Raw genomic sequence first — 19,596 nt, 5'->3', positions numbered from 1 at the left:
TGATCGGTACATAATGACTAGTTATTTAAACAAAATGGGAATAGAAAAATATTGATGCTCTTAGCTAAAAAAGAGGATGGAGTGTATCCTTATTTTTTAACAACCAGTTATGTTTATCCAGGCAGGCCTCTAGATATTAGAGGAGAAGTGTCAAACAAGGAAATGCTTTTTGAGTACAAGCTTAATCTCTCAGATTTTATGTACTTAAAGGTCTCATTCGACTCTCATTGTGTGAAATCTGGCTCCACTGAAGTCAATAAAAGTTTTTATCATTTACTTCAGTGTAGCCAGAATTTTCCCTGTTGACATCAATGCGAGTTGGATGAGCCCTTGTTGAGGTACTCTGCATAGTTAATTGGTGGCCGTAGAGTTAGTATTATTAATCGCTGTTAAATATGGACCCAATCCTGCACATTTTTATTCACATGAGTAGTCCCACTAAAGTAAGTGTTTGATTAAGGCTCTACAACATTATTGCAGTACTTAAGCTCAGTTGTGTAGATCTCTGCAGGATCTTTTCATATAAAGAGAATAGTACAATATATTTTGAAAGTAATTGTAATGTGTAATATATAATTATATGTAATATGTAATTATTTCATAATAGTGAATTGTAGGAAGTTTGCAAAGGTAATTAAAATGTTGTTCACATTTACATTTTTAAACTTGCTATATCATCTTTCTTTGACTTACAAACTAAGCAAGCTTAATTGTTCTCTAAGGTAACATTAAAATGTAGTCTCATCTTATTCTTGGTTTTTGTTTTGTTTCCAGGTGGAGGTTTAGCTGTTGGAACCCTTCTTCTTATTGGTTAGTACAGAATGTATGACTATATTGTGCTATACTTTTGTTGCACTTAGCTAATATTTTATATAGCTATGATTACAATCTCTCTTTTTTTTTTCTTTTTTTTTTTTTAATTTCCCTCAAACTTTAATTCTCAGCACCCTCCATGTTTGACTGTCTTCATGGTCGGTCATTCCTCATCTCCGTAGCAGTTAGTGGCAAACCAGATTTTTGCTCTGAACCTGGGTTTTGGACTGCCGGTTGGGAAGAACTCTCCAGAATTCTTGCCTCCAAGCAGCATGCTTGGCATAGTCCAGGTTTCCCTTTGTAGCAAAGCTTTAAAATCTTATAAAAGCCCATTAAACTAAATTTCTCTGCCTTTATTGGTTTTGAGATTTTTCTCCACAAAACTGCTAAACTTAAAACTTTGGCTTTCTGAGGAGAGTTTGAAGGATAGCAACTTTCTTCCCCTCCTCCCTCAGAAATGGCCAACAGAGATAGCAGACCACAGGAACTCTGCATCCAGCTGTAATGTGGGCAGGGTATATGCCAAGACAGCTAAGCAGGCCACACTGAAACCTGGATCCTAGCTATGTGTGGGCAAGGTCTACACTGAGAGAGTTGAGCAGGCCACATGGAAGCTCCCTTCACTGAGACCAGTTCGGAATCAGTGTCCTAGAACTGGAATTAAGTTTTCCACAGCCCTACTACCTCTCCCTTGAGAATGGGACCCCCTATTCCCACAGCTGGCAGAGCAAGTAGGGAAGTTAGAGCCTTATGAATCTTGGGTGGAGGCAAGGTGAGGGGGAGCCAGGAGTGAAGAAATACCTGCTTACAGCCAGCATGTAGGCAAGATCCATGCTGAGATGATTAAAAAGGGTGCAAAGCATGTCAGCTTCTGTGACCTTTCTGATACCAAATGAGTCATTTGTTTCCAATAGCTGTGGCTCATTCCTAATTCTATGCAGTTGTCCCCTGCTCAGCCTGGACCTAGCAGCAAGGAGCATGAGGTGAAATGATTTAGCGTGGATTGTAGACCTGTCTTTTCTCTGCCTTCCATCCTGCAGGAGTCCCACAAAATGTCATAAAATGGTTACATTTTTTTTTTTTTAGAGAAACCTGAAGGATGCATGCCTGAAGACTGTCCTTTCAATCTCAGTAGTAACCTGCTCTCTGCCTTCTCACAGGGGATTGGCCCAGAGACTGGTGAAGGATAGATACTGCAAATTCAGTTCCTAAAGGGACAGCACAAAAACTTGAAATATGTAATGAGAGAGTCTCACTTCTAGATCCTTTAAAGAGGAGAAAACTAAACTCTGAGATCCTTCCAACTATTTTGTTAAACACTGTAGGGAGCATAAACCCTGAGTAACTTTGTCTCTAGGCGAAGGAATAAGTCCCTCCCTCCTTTCAATGAGAGAATATTCAAACTCCCTTATGTCATTGGTGTTTTCTTTGAAGCTGTTGCACCAGGTTCCAATGTAGAGATTACACATTAAGAAGAGGGCATTGCTGCCTTTCATGAGAGTTGGGAGAGCAAGGAAAACCATGTAATCTCAAAAGCTTCTCTTGTTTTTGGGTTTTCAAGTCTGGGCAGATTTCTCCCAGGTCCACTCCAATGAAGAGTGTTTCGTCTGGGAGTGAACCACCTCAGAAAATGGGTGTTAAAAATAATCAGGGGAAGGATATTCGGAAGAACTATAGAATTCAATCATTGCCTCTTGGCCAAGTTTATCTTTTCCCCGAAGTAAATGAAAATGAACCAACACTATCAGCAAGACCCTTTCTAGAATCAGAAGGTGAAGGGTGAATGGTTCATCTCCTACACGTTGGAACAATATAGAACCAGTTCTGAGGAGAGACAGATATTTTTGGAAAGGGCAGAAGATCTTTTTGTGGTACGAAGAGAAACAGTGGTATATAGTCCATTTTAGATCTCAAGTCCATAAAGGGTTTAATATTCCAGGTGGATATATGAAATCCATCATTACAGCATTATCTTCCCAGAACTTCACAGTATGAAAATAAACCTGGAGTCCTACTGAAAATATGATCGGGGAGAGTTACCCAGAAATACTTTAGCTTCTGCTACAACAAGAAGTATTTTCAATGAGGTTTCATGAGCCCTTTTGGAACTTATACTACATTTGTGAATATCAGTATAGAAGTTATCTTTGCTTCCTTCCAGTGAAAGGAAGAGATGATGTCTGGATGACCTTCTCATCATGTTACAAAAGGCTCAGCAGCCATTGTTAAGTCTTCAGAAACATGGCTTTGAGTGAACAAGTAGAACGGCCAATTATAGGCCTCACAAAACTCTAGCATCTAAATTATCACTCAAGACAACCTTAGAGCTCTCCCAGCACTCTTTTTTTTTTTTTTTAAAAAACACACACACACCTCGATGAGCGGCATAGCTACCAGCACTAGGGCATTGTATACACTGGTGCTTTACAGCACTGCCACTTGCTGTGCTCAGGAGGGTGTTTTTTCACACCCCGAGAGAGAAAGTTGCAGCGCTGTTAATTGCCAGTGTAGACAAGCCCTAAGAAGTGGGCTAAAAGATCTCCTTTGTGCCTTCACCCCTCAGTCACTGAGAGTAAAGATGGTAAAGAATATTGTGAAGGAACAGGCCACCGTGATTATAATCTTATTAAACCTTAGATCTTTCCTCAGTCAGGTCTGAGAAGCGTAACTGGAACCTTCTTTAAAACTTCCAGCGCATGCACGCACTCTAAAAAGGGCCTATCCTGAACGGATATCCCATGCTGCTAATTCGTCATTTGGGAAGCTGAGAGGAAGGAACTACAGTTTCTCATTCTAAGGAGGTGATCAGCAGCCACCTAGCATCTTAGAAGAAATATACAAATGATGTCTGTCATAAACTGGAGATCTAGATACTAATGTTACAAAGAACATGCATAAGGGCAAAGTCAGCTGAAGCAAAGGACAAGTTGGCCTGATCATCGGACTCAAGCCCAATGCTCTTTAGAAAGACAAGTCAGTGACTGCAAGCATAATGTACTTTAAGATAACCAGGAAAATTTCTTATTGCAGTCAGATAACAGGTTCCTGAGGACGACTACTCTTTCCAGTCCACTGTCAAGATGCAGTTTCTCCTAGCCCACAGATCAAAATCATAATAACTTCTATTAGAACTAGCTTTTCAACTTCACAGTTGGTAGGTCTCTTACTTTCAGTGAGAAGAGGATCTTGCCTACATGGCACCTCCTTGTCCAAGGAAGCTACAGAGTTTGGTATGCTTGGAGTGAAACCCCAGTTACACATTCGGACTTCTGTGAACTAATTAGGCCTCCATTCCCAAAAATACCAGTCTTCCTCACATAATAGAAAGTGTTATTGTTGCTCTTCTGGTTGAAACAAATACCCTAAGTACATAAGTTAAATGTGAATGGAGTCTATAGAGGAATAAAGGTGTGCGTATATAGCAGAGGCATTCAAAGCCTCAGGTATAACTCTTCTTATTACTACGCACTTTGTGAAAAGAGCAATAATAGAGAGATCACACACATCTTATCAGGATCTTTGTAAGGTTACTTACAGGGTCTTCCATCTAGACTTTCTTAATACTATAAAGTTACACTCTTACCCCATCTGATATAGGGTTTGGTAGAAGTCTGTTCCTCAACAGGGTGGCTGTTAAATCTTAAGTTCCTGTTCAGTTCTACACAGGTAAACTGAGTCCCTCCTTGCCTAGGGTGATTTACTGCTTTCTACATCCCTGCTCTGAAGACTGACTGACATGGAGGGGACTGAGAAGAAAAATTCTCTTGTAAATTTTCTTTCTAAGACTCTCCGTATCAGATCGTCTGATCATGCCTTGGAAGAATGCATTGTGTCCAGAGTGGGGGGGGGGGGTGGTCGGTTTTGTTTTTTTGTTTTTTTTCACCTGGCTATTCCTTGCTTGCTTGTTAAATAGTGTGAAAAGGAAAAAGGTGTTCCTCCGGAAAATTGCTAATTTTTTTCATATCAAGGTTCTGTTGTAAATGGTTTGAGTTGGATAGCACTTTATATAGAATTAATATTTTTCAGCTTTGGAAGCTGTTGTTCTGAAGAGTTCTTTCTGAGCAGTGATCCTAAGCCCAAATTCAGAGCAAAGATCTGGTCTGCCTCCCATTGCTGTGGCAAAGGGGAATGTCCCACTATGAAGGCTGTCTAACATAGAGGGTTAGAATGAAAATTCACAGGGAAAATAGAATTTTCCCTATTTCTTACTTTTAAAAACAAAAATTATCTAGTCCTTCCTCAAACCAATGCTGCCTGTCTTTCCACAGGATAAAATAAAATTCAGTGTGGACAAATACCTGAGCGCTGATCTCAGTGCCTGCAGAGTTGGGGCTGGAAAGAAAAGATGTTCACTTTTATTCACAAAGCCTGTATCTTACACACACACACACACACACACACACACACACACACACACAAAAAATACCAAAAAAAGTATTAAAGTTTTAATACAAACTGACATATTTCAGGATATTCAGTAAAATGGACTGGGTTATATGCTTCTATAAATCGATTGGGAACAATGAATTGGCTTGTGTTTGACTCAAATTATTACAACCATAATGATATATAAAGGGTGCAGCCTTTTTAGCAGCATTAATGTTTTTTATGTACATTTTAGTACTTAGGAAAGCACCACAGAACTGGTTCAGTATAGGTAACAGAAGTACAGTCTTCCCCATTCTGCTATACTAATATACCTGAAGCCAGTTCTACAGTAGCCATCTTTACAACTAAGAGGTAATTTAGTCTCTTTGACCATTCAAATCTAACTTCAAAAAGATTTTTATTGGAATTAAAATCTGTGCAAGTATGGCCAAAGAGTGAACAAGGATATACTCTGTTTGGCGGTAGTTCCAAGACATCAAGCATCTGCCCAAGATATGGCTTCACAATATTAAGAGATTTAATCATTTATATCTAGTTATCAAAGATTATAAGGCCAAAAGGGACCACAGTGATAATCTGTTACTACCTCTTGTATAACACAGGCCATAGGACTTGCCTGAATTAATTCCTGTTTGAGTAGACAATATCCTTTATAAAAAATACCCGATCTCAATTTTAAAATTTCCAGTGATGGAGAATCCACCATAACTCTTGGTAAATTGTTCCAATGATTAATTATCCTCCCTGTTACAAATGTGCACCTTATTGCTAGTCTAAATTTGTCTAACTTCAACTTCCAGCCTTTGCATCTTGTTCCTCCTGTATAGACTGTGATCAAGTCACCCATTAATCGTCTTTTTGTTAAACTAAATAAATTGAGCTCTTCAGGTTTATAAGGCATGTTTTCCAATTATTTAAACATTCTTGTGGCTCTTTGAACCATCTCCAGTTCATCAACATCCTTCTTGAAGTGTGGATACCAGAATTGGACTCTCTATTCCAATAGCAGTTGCCCCAGTCCCAAATACAGAGGTAATATAACCTCCGTATTCTTACTGGATATTCCTCTGTTTACACAACCAGGGATCGTAGTAGCCCTTTTGGTCACTGATTCACAGTGGGAGCTCACATTCAGTTGATTATAAACCATGGCCCCCAATTCCTTTTCAGAGTCGCTGCTTCCCAGGATAGAGTCCCCTGTCCTGTGGGTATGACCTATATTCTTTGTCCTAAATTTATGACTTCACATTTTGCTACGTTAAAATATATTGTTTGCTTGCTTCCAGTTTACAAAATGATCCAGGTTACTCTGTATCAGTGACCTGTCCTCTTAATTATTTACTATTCACACAATCTTTGTATCGTCTACAAACTTTATTGGTAATGACTGTTTTATTCCAGGTCATTGATAAAAATGTTAAATAGTGAAGGCTAAAAACCGGCCCCTGCAGAACTCCACTGGAAACACACCATTCAGGAACCCATTTACAATTACATTTTGATCCAGTTTTTTAATCCATTTTACGTGTGCCATGTTGATTTTTGTATCATTCTAATTTCTTAATCAAAATGTCATATAGTACTAAGTGAAATGCCTTACACAAGCCAATTACATCAATACTCTTTTTTTGTCAACCAAATTTGTAATGTTATCAAAAAAAGTTAGTTTATCAACAAGTTAGAGAGGATCCATTTTCCATAAAAACCCATGGTGAGTAGTGTTGATTGTTACCCTCCTTTAATTCTTCATTAATCAAGTCCTGTATCAGTCATTCTGTTATTTTGCTTGGGAATGATCTCAGGCTGACAGGCCTATATTTACCTAGATTGTTCTGTTTACACTCTTTAAAAATTACCACAAAACATTAGCTTTCACAAGGTCTTCTGGATCTTACTGAAAATCAACATTAACGATCCAGAGAGCTCCTCAGCCAGCTCTTTTAAAACTCTTGGATGCAAGTTATCCAGAGCTGCTGATTTTAACATGTCGGTCTTCATTAGCTCCTGTTTTAACATCCTCCTGAGTTACTTTTGGAATTTTAAGTATTTCATTATCATTATTGTATAGCTATACTAAAGTTTTAAGAGTCTGGGTTTCATGTCTATGATTTTCTAACTAAAGATTAAAGTCCAGGAGGGAAGGGAAGGCTTGACGTGCACTAACCTTACTTGCTGATAGGAGAGCAGTTTTTCATGTGTTGAGTGAGGGGGGGAGAGGGGGAAACATTCCACCTCTAGTAGTTGATCAGACTAAGGCAGACAGACGGCTAGGACAATGATGGATCTTAAGCAGATATAGACTATCAATTGATATTCCAACTCAAGTCTAAATTTGGAAAAGAGCTGTCCAAGTGAAATAGGGATGATAGTTTAAGGCAGAAATCCTGTGGAATATCATGTTGAGGTTACTAGTGTTAGAGGAACCCAAAAAAGAACAGGTGGAGAAACTGGAATAAAATCAACAGAGGAAAGTGTCTGAGATTTCTAAGAACTGTGTTGAGTAAATGAGAAGGGCAGTCTATAGTGTCAGAGCATGAAGGTCAAGATCTTTCTAATGCTAGGTTCTCCCATAGCCTTTTACAATATGGTATATCTCAAGATACTGAAACTTATAATTCTAGTGCCATAAGTACATGCACTGTACAGAACAAATAATAAGATAAGGTTCTCACCCTGAAGACAGTCTAGGCAAGGTCAAAATTGCTGGGCAATACTTCTGCCGTGTTGAGGTTTGAAAACGATGGTAGGATTTTTGGGGGGGGAATGGATTCTGCAGAAGGTTCTGCTGGAGGAGACCGAAGGGATTTGGGATCAGGTGACAAGCCACTCCAAGCAAAATGGTCAGCCCCAAAGCAGGCAGAAGGCACAGAGTGGGAAAAGTAAATGAAAGGGGGACAATAAGGATTGGAAGTAGTAAAGGAACTAAACAAGTGGGAAGAAAAGAGAGCGAAAATGTAGACAAGAACAAGATTATACAGGGCTTGAAAATGAAGTTGAGGCTCTTGCACTTGATATGGTAAAATGGGAAGCTACTAAGGGATTTGAGAAAGCATCTAATCAGATCAGCCTAAGGAAAAGATGAGTGAAATCCCACTGAAGTCCACAGCAAAAGTCACATTGACTTCAGTAGAGCTAAGATTTCACCTCATGACTTCCTCTGAGTGCATGACTAGCAATTCTCATTCATGGGTTATTAAGTCATTCATTAGATACCAGATATAAAGAAAGAAGCAACAGAGGCATTATTAAATAAAGGTAATATCTGGAAATGTGGGAGATCCAAAATTTAACATTTTAGACTTAAATAAAAAAAATTCTCAAACAATTCTGAAGCAAATAATGTTATACAAAAGACATTCAAGAAAACTGTATTTTCTCATGTGTAACTACTTTGAAGATCTTGAAACTGGTTTTAAAGCTAGCATAGTGAGTATTGTAACTGGATTGTTCGAATGGCTCATCAATAATACAGAAGAACAGTAAAATCCTGTCATGAGATTAGTCTAGGCAAGCTTTATATTTCACGGGATTGAAGCTGTCAGTGTTAAACCTCCTAGGAGGATCCTTCAGCATTGTACTCCAAGTATAGTAAAAAGGTTAAATTCTTTAACATTCTCTAAGGCAAGGATAAATTGCATTATTCTAAGATTAGCTCCCTTTGCAAATTAAATGCTCATCTTCATTATTTGACACCTATTATCCTGGTTAATTTAACCAAGTAATAGTAGATTCAGGGTATTAAAATGTTTGTCTCAATTATTATGGCTCTCTAGAGATGCAATAATATAGGTTGCTGGACAATCTTTAAAATATATACATACTGTATGCCAAATAATATTTTACAAGTTAAGTTTTCTAGCAGTGCTACTTTATAGCAGAGAACATCTTGATTCCCAGTTAAACTGAATTCTATTAATTCTTTTGTGTTATCTCTTCTTTTACCATGCTTGAAGTGACCATATGTACGAATTTTTCATCTAATTTTCCAGTATCCTAGGAACTTCTTTTGGGACACCTCTAACTTCCCAATTCATTTAATTAATCCAGAACATTTGGTTTTGTAAAACTTCTTTTGTTTGTTCAAGATGTTTTGCTATACCAAGTAAAACTTGCTCTGTGTTTACCAGAAACAAATAGTCCAGTGGAACCAGTGTTCAGTGTTGTGAACAGTTTTTGGAGTGAAGTGAAAAGTTGAATGACGCTATTAAAACTGTTCTTTTGCTGAAAGTGAATGTTAACAACATTTGTTCAGTGTTTCATGTTAAACTCCTTCAGAATGCTATGTTGCTGGAAAAAAATCATGAACTTTGAGAAATATGTACTAGTTTCTGATTCAGGAGCTGAAAGTAGTGACAACAGCATATATTTTTTTTTAAGTGTCCGAACCTTAAAATATCACCAGGAAAGTGTCCTGTTTTTTTAATTTTTAAAATGTGTACCTTAATCATGCTACATGCCTAATTTCTAAAGACAGTACTAGGTACTGAAGTTCCAAGGGGCTCCATTAACACAGTGGTGCACACAGTATAGGAACCTGGATTGAATGTCACAATTCTTATACACTTTTTGAAAAAGTTAAGTTTTTTTGTTGTTGCTTTTGCCATTTGTTGAGGTCACTGATAGTTGAAGGTTTTAAAGGTTATCGTATCAGAGGGTTTTGTTCGGTAGCTGAGGTCAGGTTAAAAAAAAAAGTTAAATCATAACATGTATTTTGTTAGAGGCAGGACTATTCTTGTACATTCTAAGCCTTGAAGCAGTTTCAGCTACTTTAATTAGCTACTTTTATTTTTGTTAGACATGCAATTTAACCTGACTGATAAGGGTACTTTTCACTTGTCAATATAATTGACTTTATCACCTTTTAAAAAGTTTAAAAAGGTAATTTCTGGAGAGGTACAAATCAGTGATTTGCCAAATATAATTATACAAAATACAACATGTCAAAATTCACCTTCCTGCCTGATGGCTGAATGCCAAATATTGTAACATATATGACAGGTTTCAGAGTAACAGCTGTGTGAGTCTGTATTCGCAAAAAGAAAAGGAGTACTTGTGGCACCTTAGAGACTAACCAATTTATTTGAGCATGAGCTTTCGTGAGCTACAGCTCACTTCATCGGAGCTGTAGCTCACGAAAGCTTATGCTCAAATAAATTGGTTAGTCTCTAAGGTTCCACAAGTACTCCTTTTCTTTTTGTAACATATATGTTTGCCAACTCTGGTTTTGGCGTGTGCTAATTAAATGCAAGTGACGCAGACTAAATGCCCTCAAGCTTAGTAACTGTGGACACGAGTAAAATATCTTTAAATGGAATTTCAGATACTGAAGATGATTAAAACAATCACATCTCATAACCTGCAGCAGTTTTGGTGAGAAGTTTTGTAGCCAAAGAAAGACTCACCTTAGGTCACACCACTATATTGTTGTATTGTCTGTAGGAAAAAAAAATCAATACTGATGGATTGTGACAGTTTTTGACAGCTTTAGGGCAACCTGTCTAGACTTTCTACAAAAAGTGGTATTTGTATATTGCTGCAATTTTTCTCCCCAGATAACTAGTAGTGTAGTTATTTAAAAAGCAGAAAGCTATCTTGTGGGCCCTCATGCCATTTTAAAAGGGTCTCTCTAAATATGATCCACACTAGAGCTATCAAGCAATTAATCACGCTGTTAAAAAAATAATAGAATACCATTTATTTAAATATTTGTGGATGTTTTCTACATTTTCAAATATATTCATTTCAGTTACAACACAGAATACAAAGTGTATAGTGCTTACTTTATATTTTTTACAGTGCAAATATTTGTAATACAAATATAAACAAAAGAAATAGTATTTTTCAATTCACCTAATACATTTCTTTTGTTTATATTTGTATTACAAATATTTGCACTGTAAAAAATATAAAGTACTATACACTTTGTATTCTGTGTTGTAATTGAAGTCAGTATATTTAAAAATATTTAATAAATTTCAATTGTTCTATTCCTTAACAGTGCAATTTAAAACTGTGATTAATTTTTTAATCACGATTCTTTTTTTCTTTAGTTAATCACATGAGTTAACTGCGATTAATCGACAGCCCTAATCCACACACAGCGGTTTGTTTTGGATTTTTTGATGTGTTTTTTCTCAAATTTTTCTTAACCCAGCCCCTCACAGAAGAATAACATATCAGTTGGATACAGTTTTACTTACTCTTTTACCTGTATTCTTTTGTCCACATCCTCAGCTGGTGTAAATCAGTATAGTTCCATTAGGGAGCTTGCCCTTAACTTGTAAATAAGGTTGTAGCCACATTAAAATATACTATAGCTAATGCCCAGCTGGCACATTTTATTTCTCTATTAATGGGTCTTCTTGCATGCTCTGGCAGCCTCTCTAAAACATCTTGCCTGTGCCTCCCAAGAGCTGGTAGCTTCCTCTTTAATATTACTGGTGTGAATCAGCCAGCAAGGTGTACCCTGAGTGATAAACCTAGCCAATTGATGCAAAAGAGGAATAACATTTCTATAATGTGCTCTCTGAGCCTACTCCAAGCACAGAGTAAGAATTGGGAATTGGTTCCTTATTCTCCAGTTTCAGCAAGGCCTTACACTGAGTTACCATTTCTGTATATTGATAGCTATATTTTCCTGTCAGCTGCTGTGAGAGGAGACCAGAGAATAATGATGATGATAAACTAGTTATCTGCTCTCCTAAACTGCAGGATCAGGAGAGGATTTGTCATGTAGACAACATGGGTAACTTCTAGGTAAAGAATCTTTCTTGTGCAGTTTTATGCTTCACTAGTTACTCACTTGCCACTTAGCTTTGGAAATGTTCTTTGTTCAGAGAAAGTAGGGGAAGCTGTGGAATGTTTGTCTGAATTGCAATGTTTGGACCCAGGAACAGAATCTGCAGCTGCAGGATTCTTCTATGCTTGTGTGCCTTACCAGCTAGAGGTAAGGTGCATAGTGAATGCTGCTGATGGGAGTACTGTTTAGAATGAAAGCTAAACCCAAAGATTTGGGGTCCTGCCTTAAGTGCCTACAGCTTCGTGAGAGTAGTACATGCTTAAGTTTCAGTCCCCATCAACACAGTCTGTTAAGATAGAGATGGTTCTTGCAGAAAAGGAGACAACTGGAGACAAATTTAAAGAAATAATTTGGGACATTTCACTTTTTGATTGAAAACAAAAATTTATTGTAGCAGATAAATTGTTGAAAAGTTGCAAAATATTCTACCCATGAAAGAAACTAATTGCTATGCTGCTGAAATACCTGTACCAAACAATTTAAAAAAATCGGAGCTGTGTTCCTATGGCTTCGCATAGTAACATAACAATTAAAGCCTGGGTACAATGGACACTATCAGAAAAGCCCTATCTGAGTGCATTTTAGATCTTTTGAATACAAGAAAAGTTTAGTGACCTAGAAATGAATCAATAAAAAGCTATTCTCTATATGACAAATTGAAGAACTGAGGGATCCTTACAGATGCATTGACTTTAACAATTCAGGATACATTGTTTGTAAAGGCTTTCTGAGACACGTTTAATCCTTTGAGTACTGTAGGGAGACTGAGTTGTTTTGTATTTAGATTGCTCTCTGGCAGTTTGTTTTCCTATTCTTACTCTAAGTTCGGTGTGATGGAAGCCAATGTAAGTAGCCTGAAAGAAAAGCTAATGTTAGGATGACATTTTGTAACACTGAGTTAATATATCATTTTTAACTAAATTGCAAATTCCTTATTGCTTTGCAGAATATTGTTTTGGAGTTTTATGAGAAATTGAGAGTTCCTCAGACTTCAGTGATCCCCAGTTCTTATTAAGTGATAAGTGTATCACATAAAAATGTATGAAGCAACAAAACCACTCGTGATCCTAGATGTGGTCGTTTTTGGGGGCTTGTGATACTTTTTACCATGGTGTCCACTTCATATTCTTTGTAGTTTTGTTCTAGTATGGTAGGAATAAGAAATGATACAACCTACTGTAACCAGGTAGCCTGTTATAACAAGTATACGTGTAAATATGTTTACTTAAATGATCCGTACTATCCCCAACGACTAACTTTTTAGATTGCAAGCTTCTCAGGTCATGGACTGTGTTATTTTGTTCTGCACAAGTTGGAGCACACTGCTGATGATCAAGAAATAGGTAACAACAATGGCACAGAGAGTTTGATATTGTGTATAGTATTTGAATTCTATCTTCACATATCTTCTATCTATTCTTCTATCTTCACTATCTTCTCATATTCCATAAACATGAGAAATCCTGGCTCCATTCAAGTCAATGGGATTCATCCCACTCCTACCCCAAAACCTCATGAGAAAAGATGGGCTTTGTGACATATCTGTAAGGTTTAATAAATCCAGGCTCTGGTGGACCAAGGACAAGAGGATATTTCAAAGTTGAAGACCCCTCATGAAGAATGTCATGCTCATAGTCCTTACCCTTCTCATTCAGATGGAAGAGGATCTAGTTGAGACGGTTGGAGACGGATGGTTTCTCTCCGATAACTGGGTCCCTATCTATTTTAATTTTTTAACTGTTATACCATGTAATTACCTTGATTTCTGGGTAGCTAGGGTTTTTAGGGTTAGGACTTTAGATTTAAACCAACATATTAAACTCCATGTGGAAGCCAATTTGTAGCCAGTTCATCTCATGTTCTGGTGAGAAGCACTCCCTAATAAAAATGTGACACAGGCATAAATTATTGTAGCAAAGTCTGAATTTTTTTGAGAAAATTCACACACTCCTAGGCTTGGTTGGAGGGGTGAGGAGATAGTCTTGGCTGTTTTCCCTTTTGTCTCCAGGAGCAGCCAAAGATCTAACCAGACCTCAAAAAACAAACTTGAGATATAAAAGGTAGCTAAATTCCCTCCATAAGGGATACCGATGTAATCATTACAATGCTTCTGCTAGCTCCTTGAGTCTACTAATGTAGAGTTAGTCTTATCTGAGTTAAATCACTGTTAATTTGGAGTAAATGGTAAATGTTTTAGTCATATGAAACCAAGTGAGATTGAATTTTTAGTGAATTCAGGTGCTTAGCTAACAACACAGGAAAAAGCTAAAATAAAGGCATTGTTTTACATAGTGCGTGAAATTCTGACTTTTTTTTAAAGTCAATGAAAATGTTGCTATTGACTTCAATGGACCATGTTTTCACCTGTGTATATTTTAACATTTATTACACTTAACCATAAGCATGGCCATACTGGGACAGACCAGTGATCCATCTAACCCGGTATCCTGTCTTCCAACAGTGGCCAATGCCAGATATTTCAGAGGGAATAAACAGCAGCATCTGTCAGTCAGGGGCTTAGGTACAACCAGTTGCATCCTTGACCATCTTGGCTAATAGCCATCGATGGACGTATCCTTGTGAACTTACCTAATTCTTTTTTGAACCTAGTTATAATTTTGGTCTTTACAGCATCTTCGCCAATGAGTTCCATAGGCTGGCTGTGTGTTGTGTGAAGAAGTACTTTCTTGTGGGGTTATTTTTTTTTTTTAAACTTGCTGTCTTTTAATTTGTTTGGATGACCCTTGCTTCTTGTGTTATGTGAAGGGGTAAATAACATTTCCTTATTCACTTTCTTCACTACATTCATGCATATCCCCCCTTAGTCGTCATCTTTTAAAGATGAACGGTCCCAATCTTTTTAATCTCCTCTCATATGGAAGCTATACCATACACCCAATCACTTTTGCTACCAGACTTTCCACCTTTTTCATTTCTAATATAACTTTTTTGAGATAAGGTGATCAGAACTGCATGCAGTATTCAAGGCATGGGCATAGCATGGCTTCATGTAGTGGCATTATGATACTTAGTGTTTTATATAGCTAAGAGCTTTCCTAATGGTTTCTAACATTCCCTTAGCCTTTTTGATTGCCACTGCACATTGAGCAGATGTTTTCAGAGAACTACCCATAATGACTCCAAGATCTGTTTTGAGTGGTAACAGCTATTTTAGACCCCATCATTTTGTATGTATAGTTATGATTATGTTTTCCAATGTGAAGTTATCCATATTCATTACCCAGTCACCCAGTTTTGTGAGATCCCTTTGTAACTCTTCACAGTCTGCTTTGGACTTAACTATTTGGTTAATTCTGTATCATCTGCAAACTTTGCCACCTCACTGTTTACCCCTTTTTCCAGATCATTTATGAATATGTTGAATAGTACTTGTCCCAGTACAAATCCCTGGAAGACCCTGCTATTCACCTCTTTCCACTGTGAAAACTAACCATTTATTCTACCCTTTGCTTCCTGTCTTTAAACCAGTAATTGATCCATGAGAGGACCTTCCCATTTATCCCATGACTGCTTACTTTGCTTAAGAGCTTTTGATGAGGGAACTTGTGAAAGGCTTTCTGAAAGTCCAAGTACGCTATATCCAGTGGATCACTCTTGTCTATATATTTGACTCACTCAAAGAATCTTAATAGATTGGCGAAGCATGGTTTCCCATTACAAAAGCTGTGTTGACTCTTCCCCAACAAATCGTGTTCATCTATGTGTCTGATAATTCTGTTCTTTACTATAGTTTCAACCAGTTTGCCTGATACTGAAGTTAGGCTCACCAGTCTGTAATTGCCGGGATCGCCTCTCAAGTGTTTTTTAAAAAATTGGCCTTAAATTAGCTATTCTCCAGTTATCTGGTACAGATGGTGATTTAAGTGATAGGTTACATATCACAGTTAGTAGTTCTGCAGCTTCAGATTTGAGTTCCTTCAGAATTCTTGGGTGAATACCATCTGTTCCGACTGATAAGTTAAACAGTAATCAATCAGTTTATTCCAAAGTCTCCTCCATTGGCACCTAATTCTGAGACAGTCTCTCAGATTTGTCACCTAAAAAGAATGTCTCTAGTGTGGGAATCTCTCATTCTCTAGTAAAGACTGAGGCCATGTCTACACTAGAACATACGTTGGCAAAACTTTTGTTGCTCAGGGGTGTGTAAACCCCTCCCCCCCAAGCGACATAAGTTTTGCTGGCATAAGCACTTGTGTGCAAAGCGCTGTGGTGGCAAGAAAGCATCTCCCACCGACATAGCTATGGCTGTTCGTTGAGCTGCTTTTATGATGTCGATGGGAGAGCACTCTCCCCTCGGCATAATGTGGCTACACGAGCAAACTTACAGCAGCACAGCTGTGTACAGTACAGCTGTGCTGCTATAGGATTGTAAGTATAGATGTGGCTTGATGCAAATAATTCATTTAACTTCTTCGCAATAGCCTTGTTTTGCTTGATTGGTCGTTTAGCACCTCAATGATCCAGTGACCTCACTAATTGTTCAGCAGGTTTTCTGCTTCTGACGTATTTAAAAAATGTTTTTTACTTTGTTTTTGTGTCTTTTGCTGGTTGCTCTTCAAATTCTTTTTTGGCCTGCCTAATTATACTTCACTTTTGCCAGACTTTATGCTCCTTTCTATTTCCTCAGTAGGATTTGACTTCCAGTTTTTAAAGGATGCCTTTTTGCCTCTAACTGCCTCGTTTACTCTGTTTAGTCATGGTGGCATTTTTTTTTTTTTTGGTCCTCTTACTGTGGAGTTTTTTTATTTGGGGAGTACATTTCATTTGAGTCTCTATTATGGTGGTTTTTTTAAAACTTTTCATGCAACTTGCAGGCATTTCACTCTTGTGAATGTTCCTTTTTATTTCCATTTAACTAGCTTCCTCATTTTTGTGTCGTTTCCCTTTTTGAAGTTAAATGCTGCTGTGGTGGGGGTGGTTGTTTTTGGTTTTTTGTTTTTTGTTTTGGTATTTTCACCACACAAGGATGTTGAACTTAATTACATTATGGTTGCTATTACCAAGCAGTTCATCTATATTCACCTCTTGTATCAGATCCTGTGTACTCTGTCATTGTTGTATATTTTATCCTCTGGTATTACTGTGTCCCATTGATTATCATTGTTATACCAACTTTCTGCTATGCCTATTAAATCAATATCCTCATTTAATACTTGGCATTCAAGTTACTCAGCATTTAGACTTCTTGCATTTGTATATAAGCACTTATAAAATGTGTCAATAGTTAGTTGTCTGCCTTCAAGTGATGTAATTGAATGGGACTGTTTCCTTTGGCTGTTTTTCTTCAGCTCTTATCTGTACTTTTGCAACTACTATCCTCTCCTCTTCACTAGGATATAGAGAGTGCCTGTTAATAGATCCTCCTCTGTCAGAACAATGTGCTCCTCCGTACCTGTCAGTTTTCTCTTAGCCCTTAGTTTAAAAAAATTCTCTGCGACCTTTTTAATTTTACATACCAGCAATCTGGTTCCATTTTGGGTTAGGTCGAGTGCATCCTCCGTAGGCTCCTCCTTTCCTAAAAGGTTCCCCAGTTTATTAGAAACTTAAAACCCTCTTCTCAACACCATCTCATCCACGCATTGAGACTCTGCAGTTCTGCCTGTTTACCTGGGCATGCACATGGAACTGGAAGCATTTTGGAGAATGCTACCCTGGTGGTCCTGGACTTTAATCTCTTTCCTATCAGCCTAAATTTGGGCTCCAGGACCTCTCTCCTACCTTTCCCTATGTCACTGGTACCTACGTGTACCAAAACCACCAGCTCGTCCCCAGCATTGCACATACATCTGTCTAGATCTCTCAAGAGATGCACAACCTTCACACCTGTCAGGCAACTTACCATGCTGCTCTCCCGATCATCACAAACCCAACTGTCTGTTTCTAAAATCAAATTCCCCATTGCTATTGCCTGTCTCTTCCTAATAATCAGGGTCTCCTCTCCCAGAGGGGAAGCTTTAGTGCAAGAGGATACTATTACATCATCTGGAAGGAGGGTCCCAACTATGGAACTGTTTCCCTCCAATCCAGTTTGATAGTCTCGGGGAAGGAGAACTACTTCTTCCTCTGACAAAGGCTGTCAGACTGGAACTGGGACTGCGCTACTGTGTCCTGGAAAGTTTTGTCGGTGTACCTCTGTCTCACTTAGTTCATATAGTTCAGCCACTCTGGCCTTACAAGGCAGGTAATCATACATGCTGTATTTAGTGCAATAAACTGGGTGTCCCCCACTCCACTGCTGGACTTCTGTATTAATTTTACTCCTGCTGCTTGCTTGCTTGTTTGGCAGGGGGTGTTTGTTGGCATAAATTTAGAGAATGTTAGGTATATCAGGCTCTCTCATTCCCTCTCTAAACTCACTCACCTGTTCACTAGCTCCTCTCATAGCTTAGGAGTTGGCTTTTTAAAATCCTGTTCTCCTGGAGTAGCCCTGCCCACTGGTTAAGGGCTCCTAACAAGGCTTTGATCCCTAATCCCTTAAAGAAGCTCTTAGCACTAGGCTCAGTGCACGTGTGTGTGTGTGCACACACACCTTCCCTCAACAGATCACACTATAAATTTCAGTCAGGCACATGGCAAGCATACAACAAACAAACGGATGACCCTCACCCCCAGGGTTATGTAGTCACTCCTCCTTCACCTGGAGAACTCCCTCTCAAAACTCCTCTGTATGCTGCACTTGTTTGCTAGCTCCTCTGGAGGAAAAAAAACCCTATAAACTCTCATGCTTCTGACCTTGTCTTTCATTTTGATATGTTTACTTAGAATAACTTTGAAAACAAATTGTTGACCTGAAGCTCTTTTGCCAATTAAAAATACTTTTAAAAATTGAATTTCTAGAGACTTATGTTTTATATAAATTTTGCCTTGTCTATTTGTTGTTCTTGAATGTGCACGCGCACACATATAGGGTGTGAATTGGTAAACAGAAATGAGCTGTTTTGGCACCACAGACAAATACTGATGTGTAAATGAAATATATATAGAGGGCGATGCCATTTTCTTATTACAGTAGCTGGTATGTGTCATTTATGATTGTGAAATGTCATATAAATTTTCTAAAAAGCCACGACAACTTGATGAGAAGCATATAGTTCTATCATGCATAAGAAAGAGTCATATTTTGATCTTTTGCTTTCCTGTTGATCCGAAAAGAAGCATTAGGTGAGGGAGCAGTTGAAGAGTTCTTTGAGCTATTGCAACCTCAATTAGTTGATTTTGTGGAAAACTGAGCTGTGAAGAAAGCACGGATCTTGTCTTCAGGTGGAGGTTGCTGCTGGGATATGGACCCATTATATGTCAGGGTGCTCCTAAAATGCCCTGGCTATGCCTCTTTTGGCCTGAGAAATCAAAAATACAGCATCTCATGGACTTGTATATTTAAAGCATTGGCTTCATCTTGCTTAGCTCGTGCTTCTGGATTCCTCACTGGATCAGCCTACTTATAGGAGGGCTAGTCTATGAGAAGCAGACCTAAAGAGGTATTCAAAGAGCATTTGTACAGTGTTGGAAGAAACATGGGTGGGAAAGGTGGGACGGGGATGGACACACACACACACACACTTTTATTTTGTGAC

General features: G+C 38.1%; 1 protein-coding gene across 3 annotated transcripts in view; it reads left to right on the top strand.

Moving 5' to 3' along the window:
• The window catches only part of ELP4 (elongator acetyltransferase complex subunit 4), a 258,260-nt gene that overhangs the window by 10,102 nt on the left and 228,562 nt on the right, over nucleotides 1-19,596 (top strand). For 2 of the 3 annotated variants that reach the window (XM_084631194.1, XM_084631196.1), the window contains exon 2: nucleotides 775-810. The exons of the other annotated variant lie outside the window; for it this stretch is intronic. In XM_084631194.1, coding sequence (XP_084487320.1) covers nucleotides 775-810 — 36 coding nt within the window. The remainder of the gene's footprint in view (nucleotides 1-774; nucleotides 811-19,596) is intronic. 3 annotated transcript variants of the gene reach the window in all.

Source organism: Lepidochelys olivacea (genome assembly GCF_965140295.1).
Source record: "Lepidochelys olivacea isolate rLepOli2 genome assembly, chromosome: 6".
Taxonomy (NCBI): Eukaryota; Metazoa; Chordata; order Testudines; family Cheloniidae; genus Lepidochelys; species Lepidochelys olivacea.
Note: the sequence above shows the minus strand (reverse complement) of the source record. Positions and strands in the feature narration are given on the sequence as shown.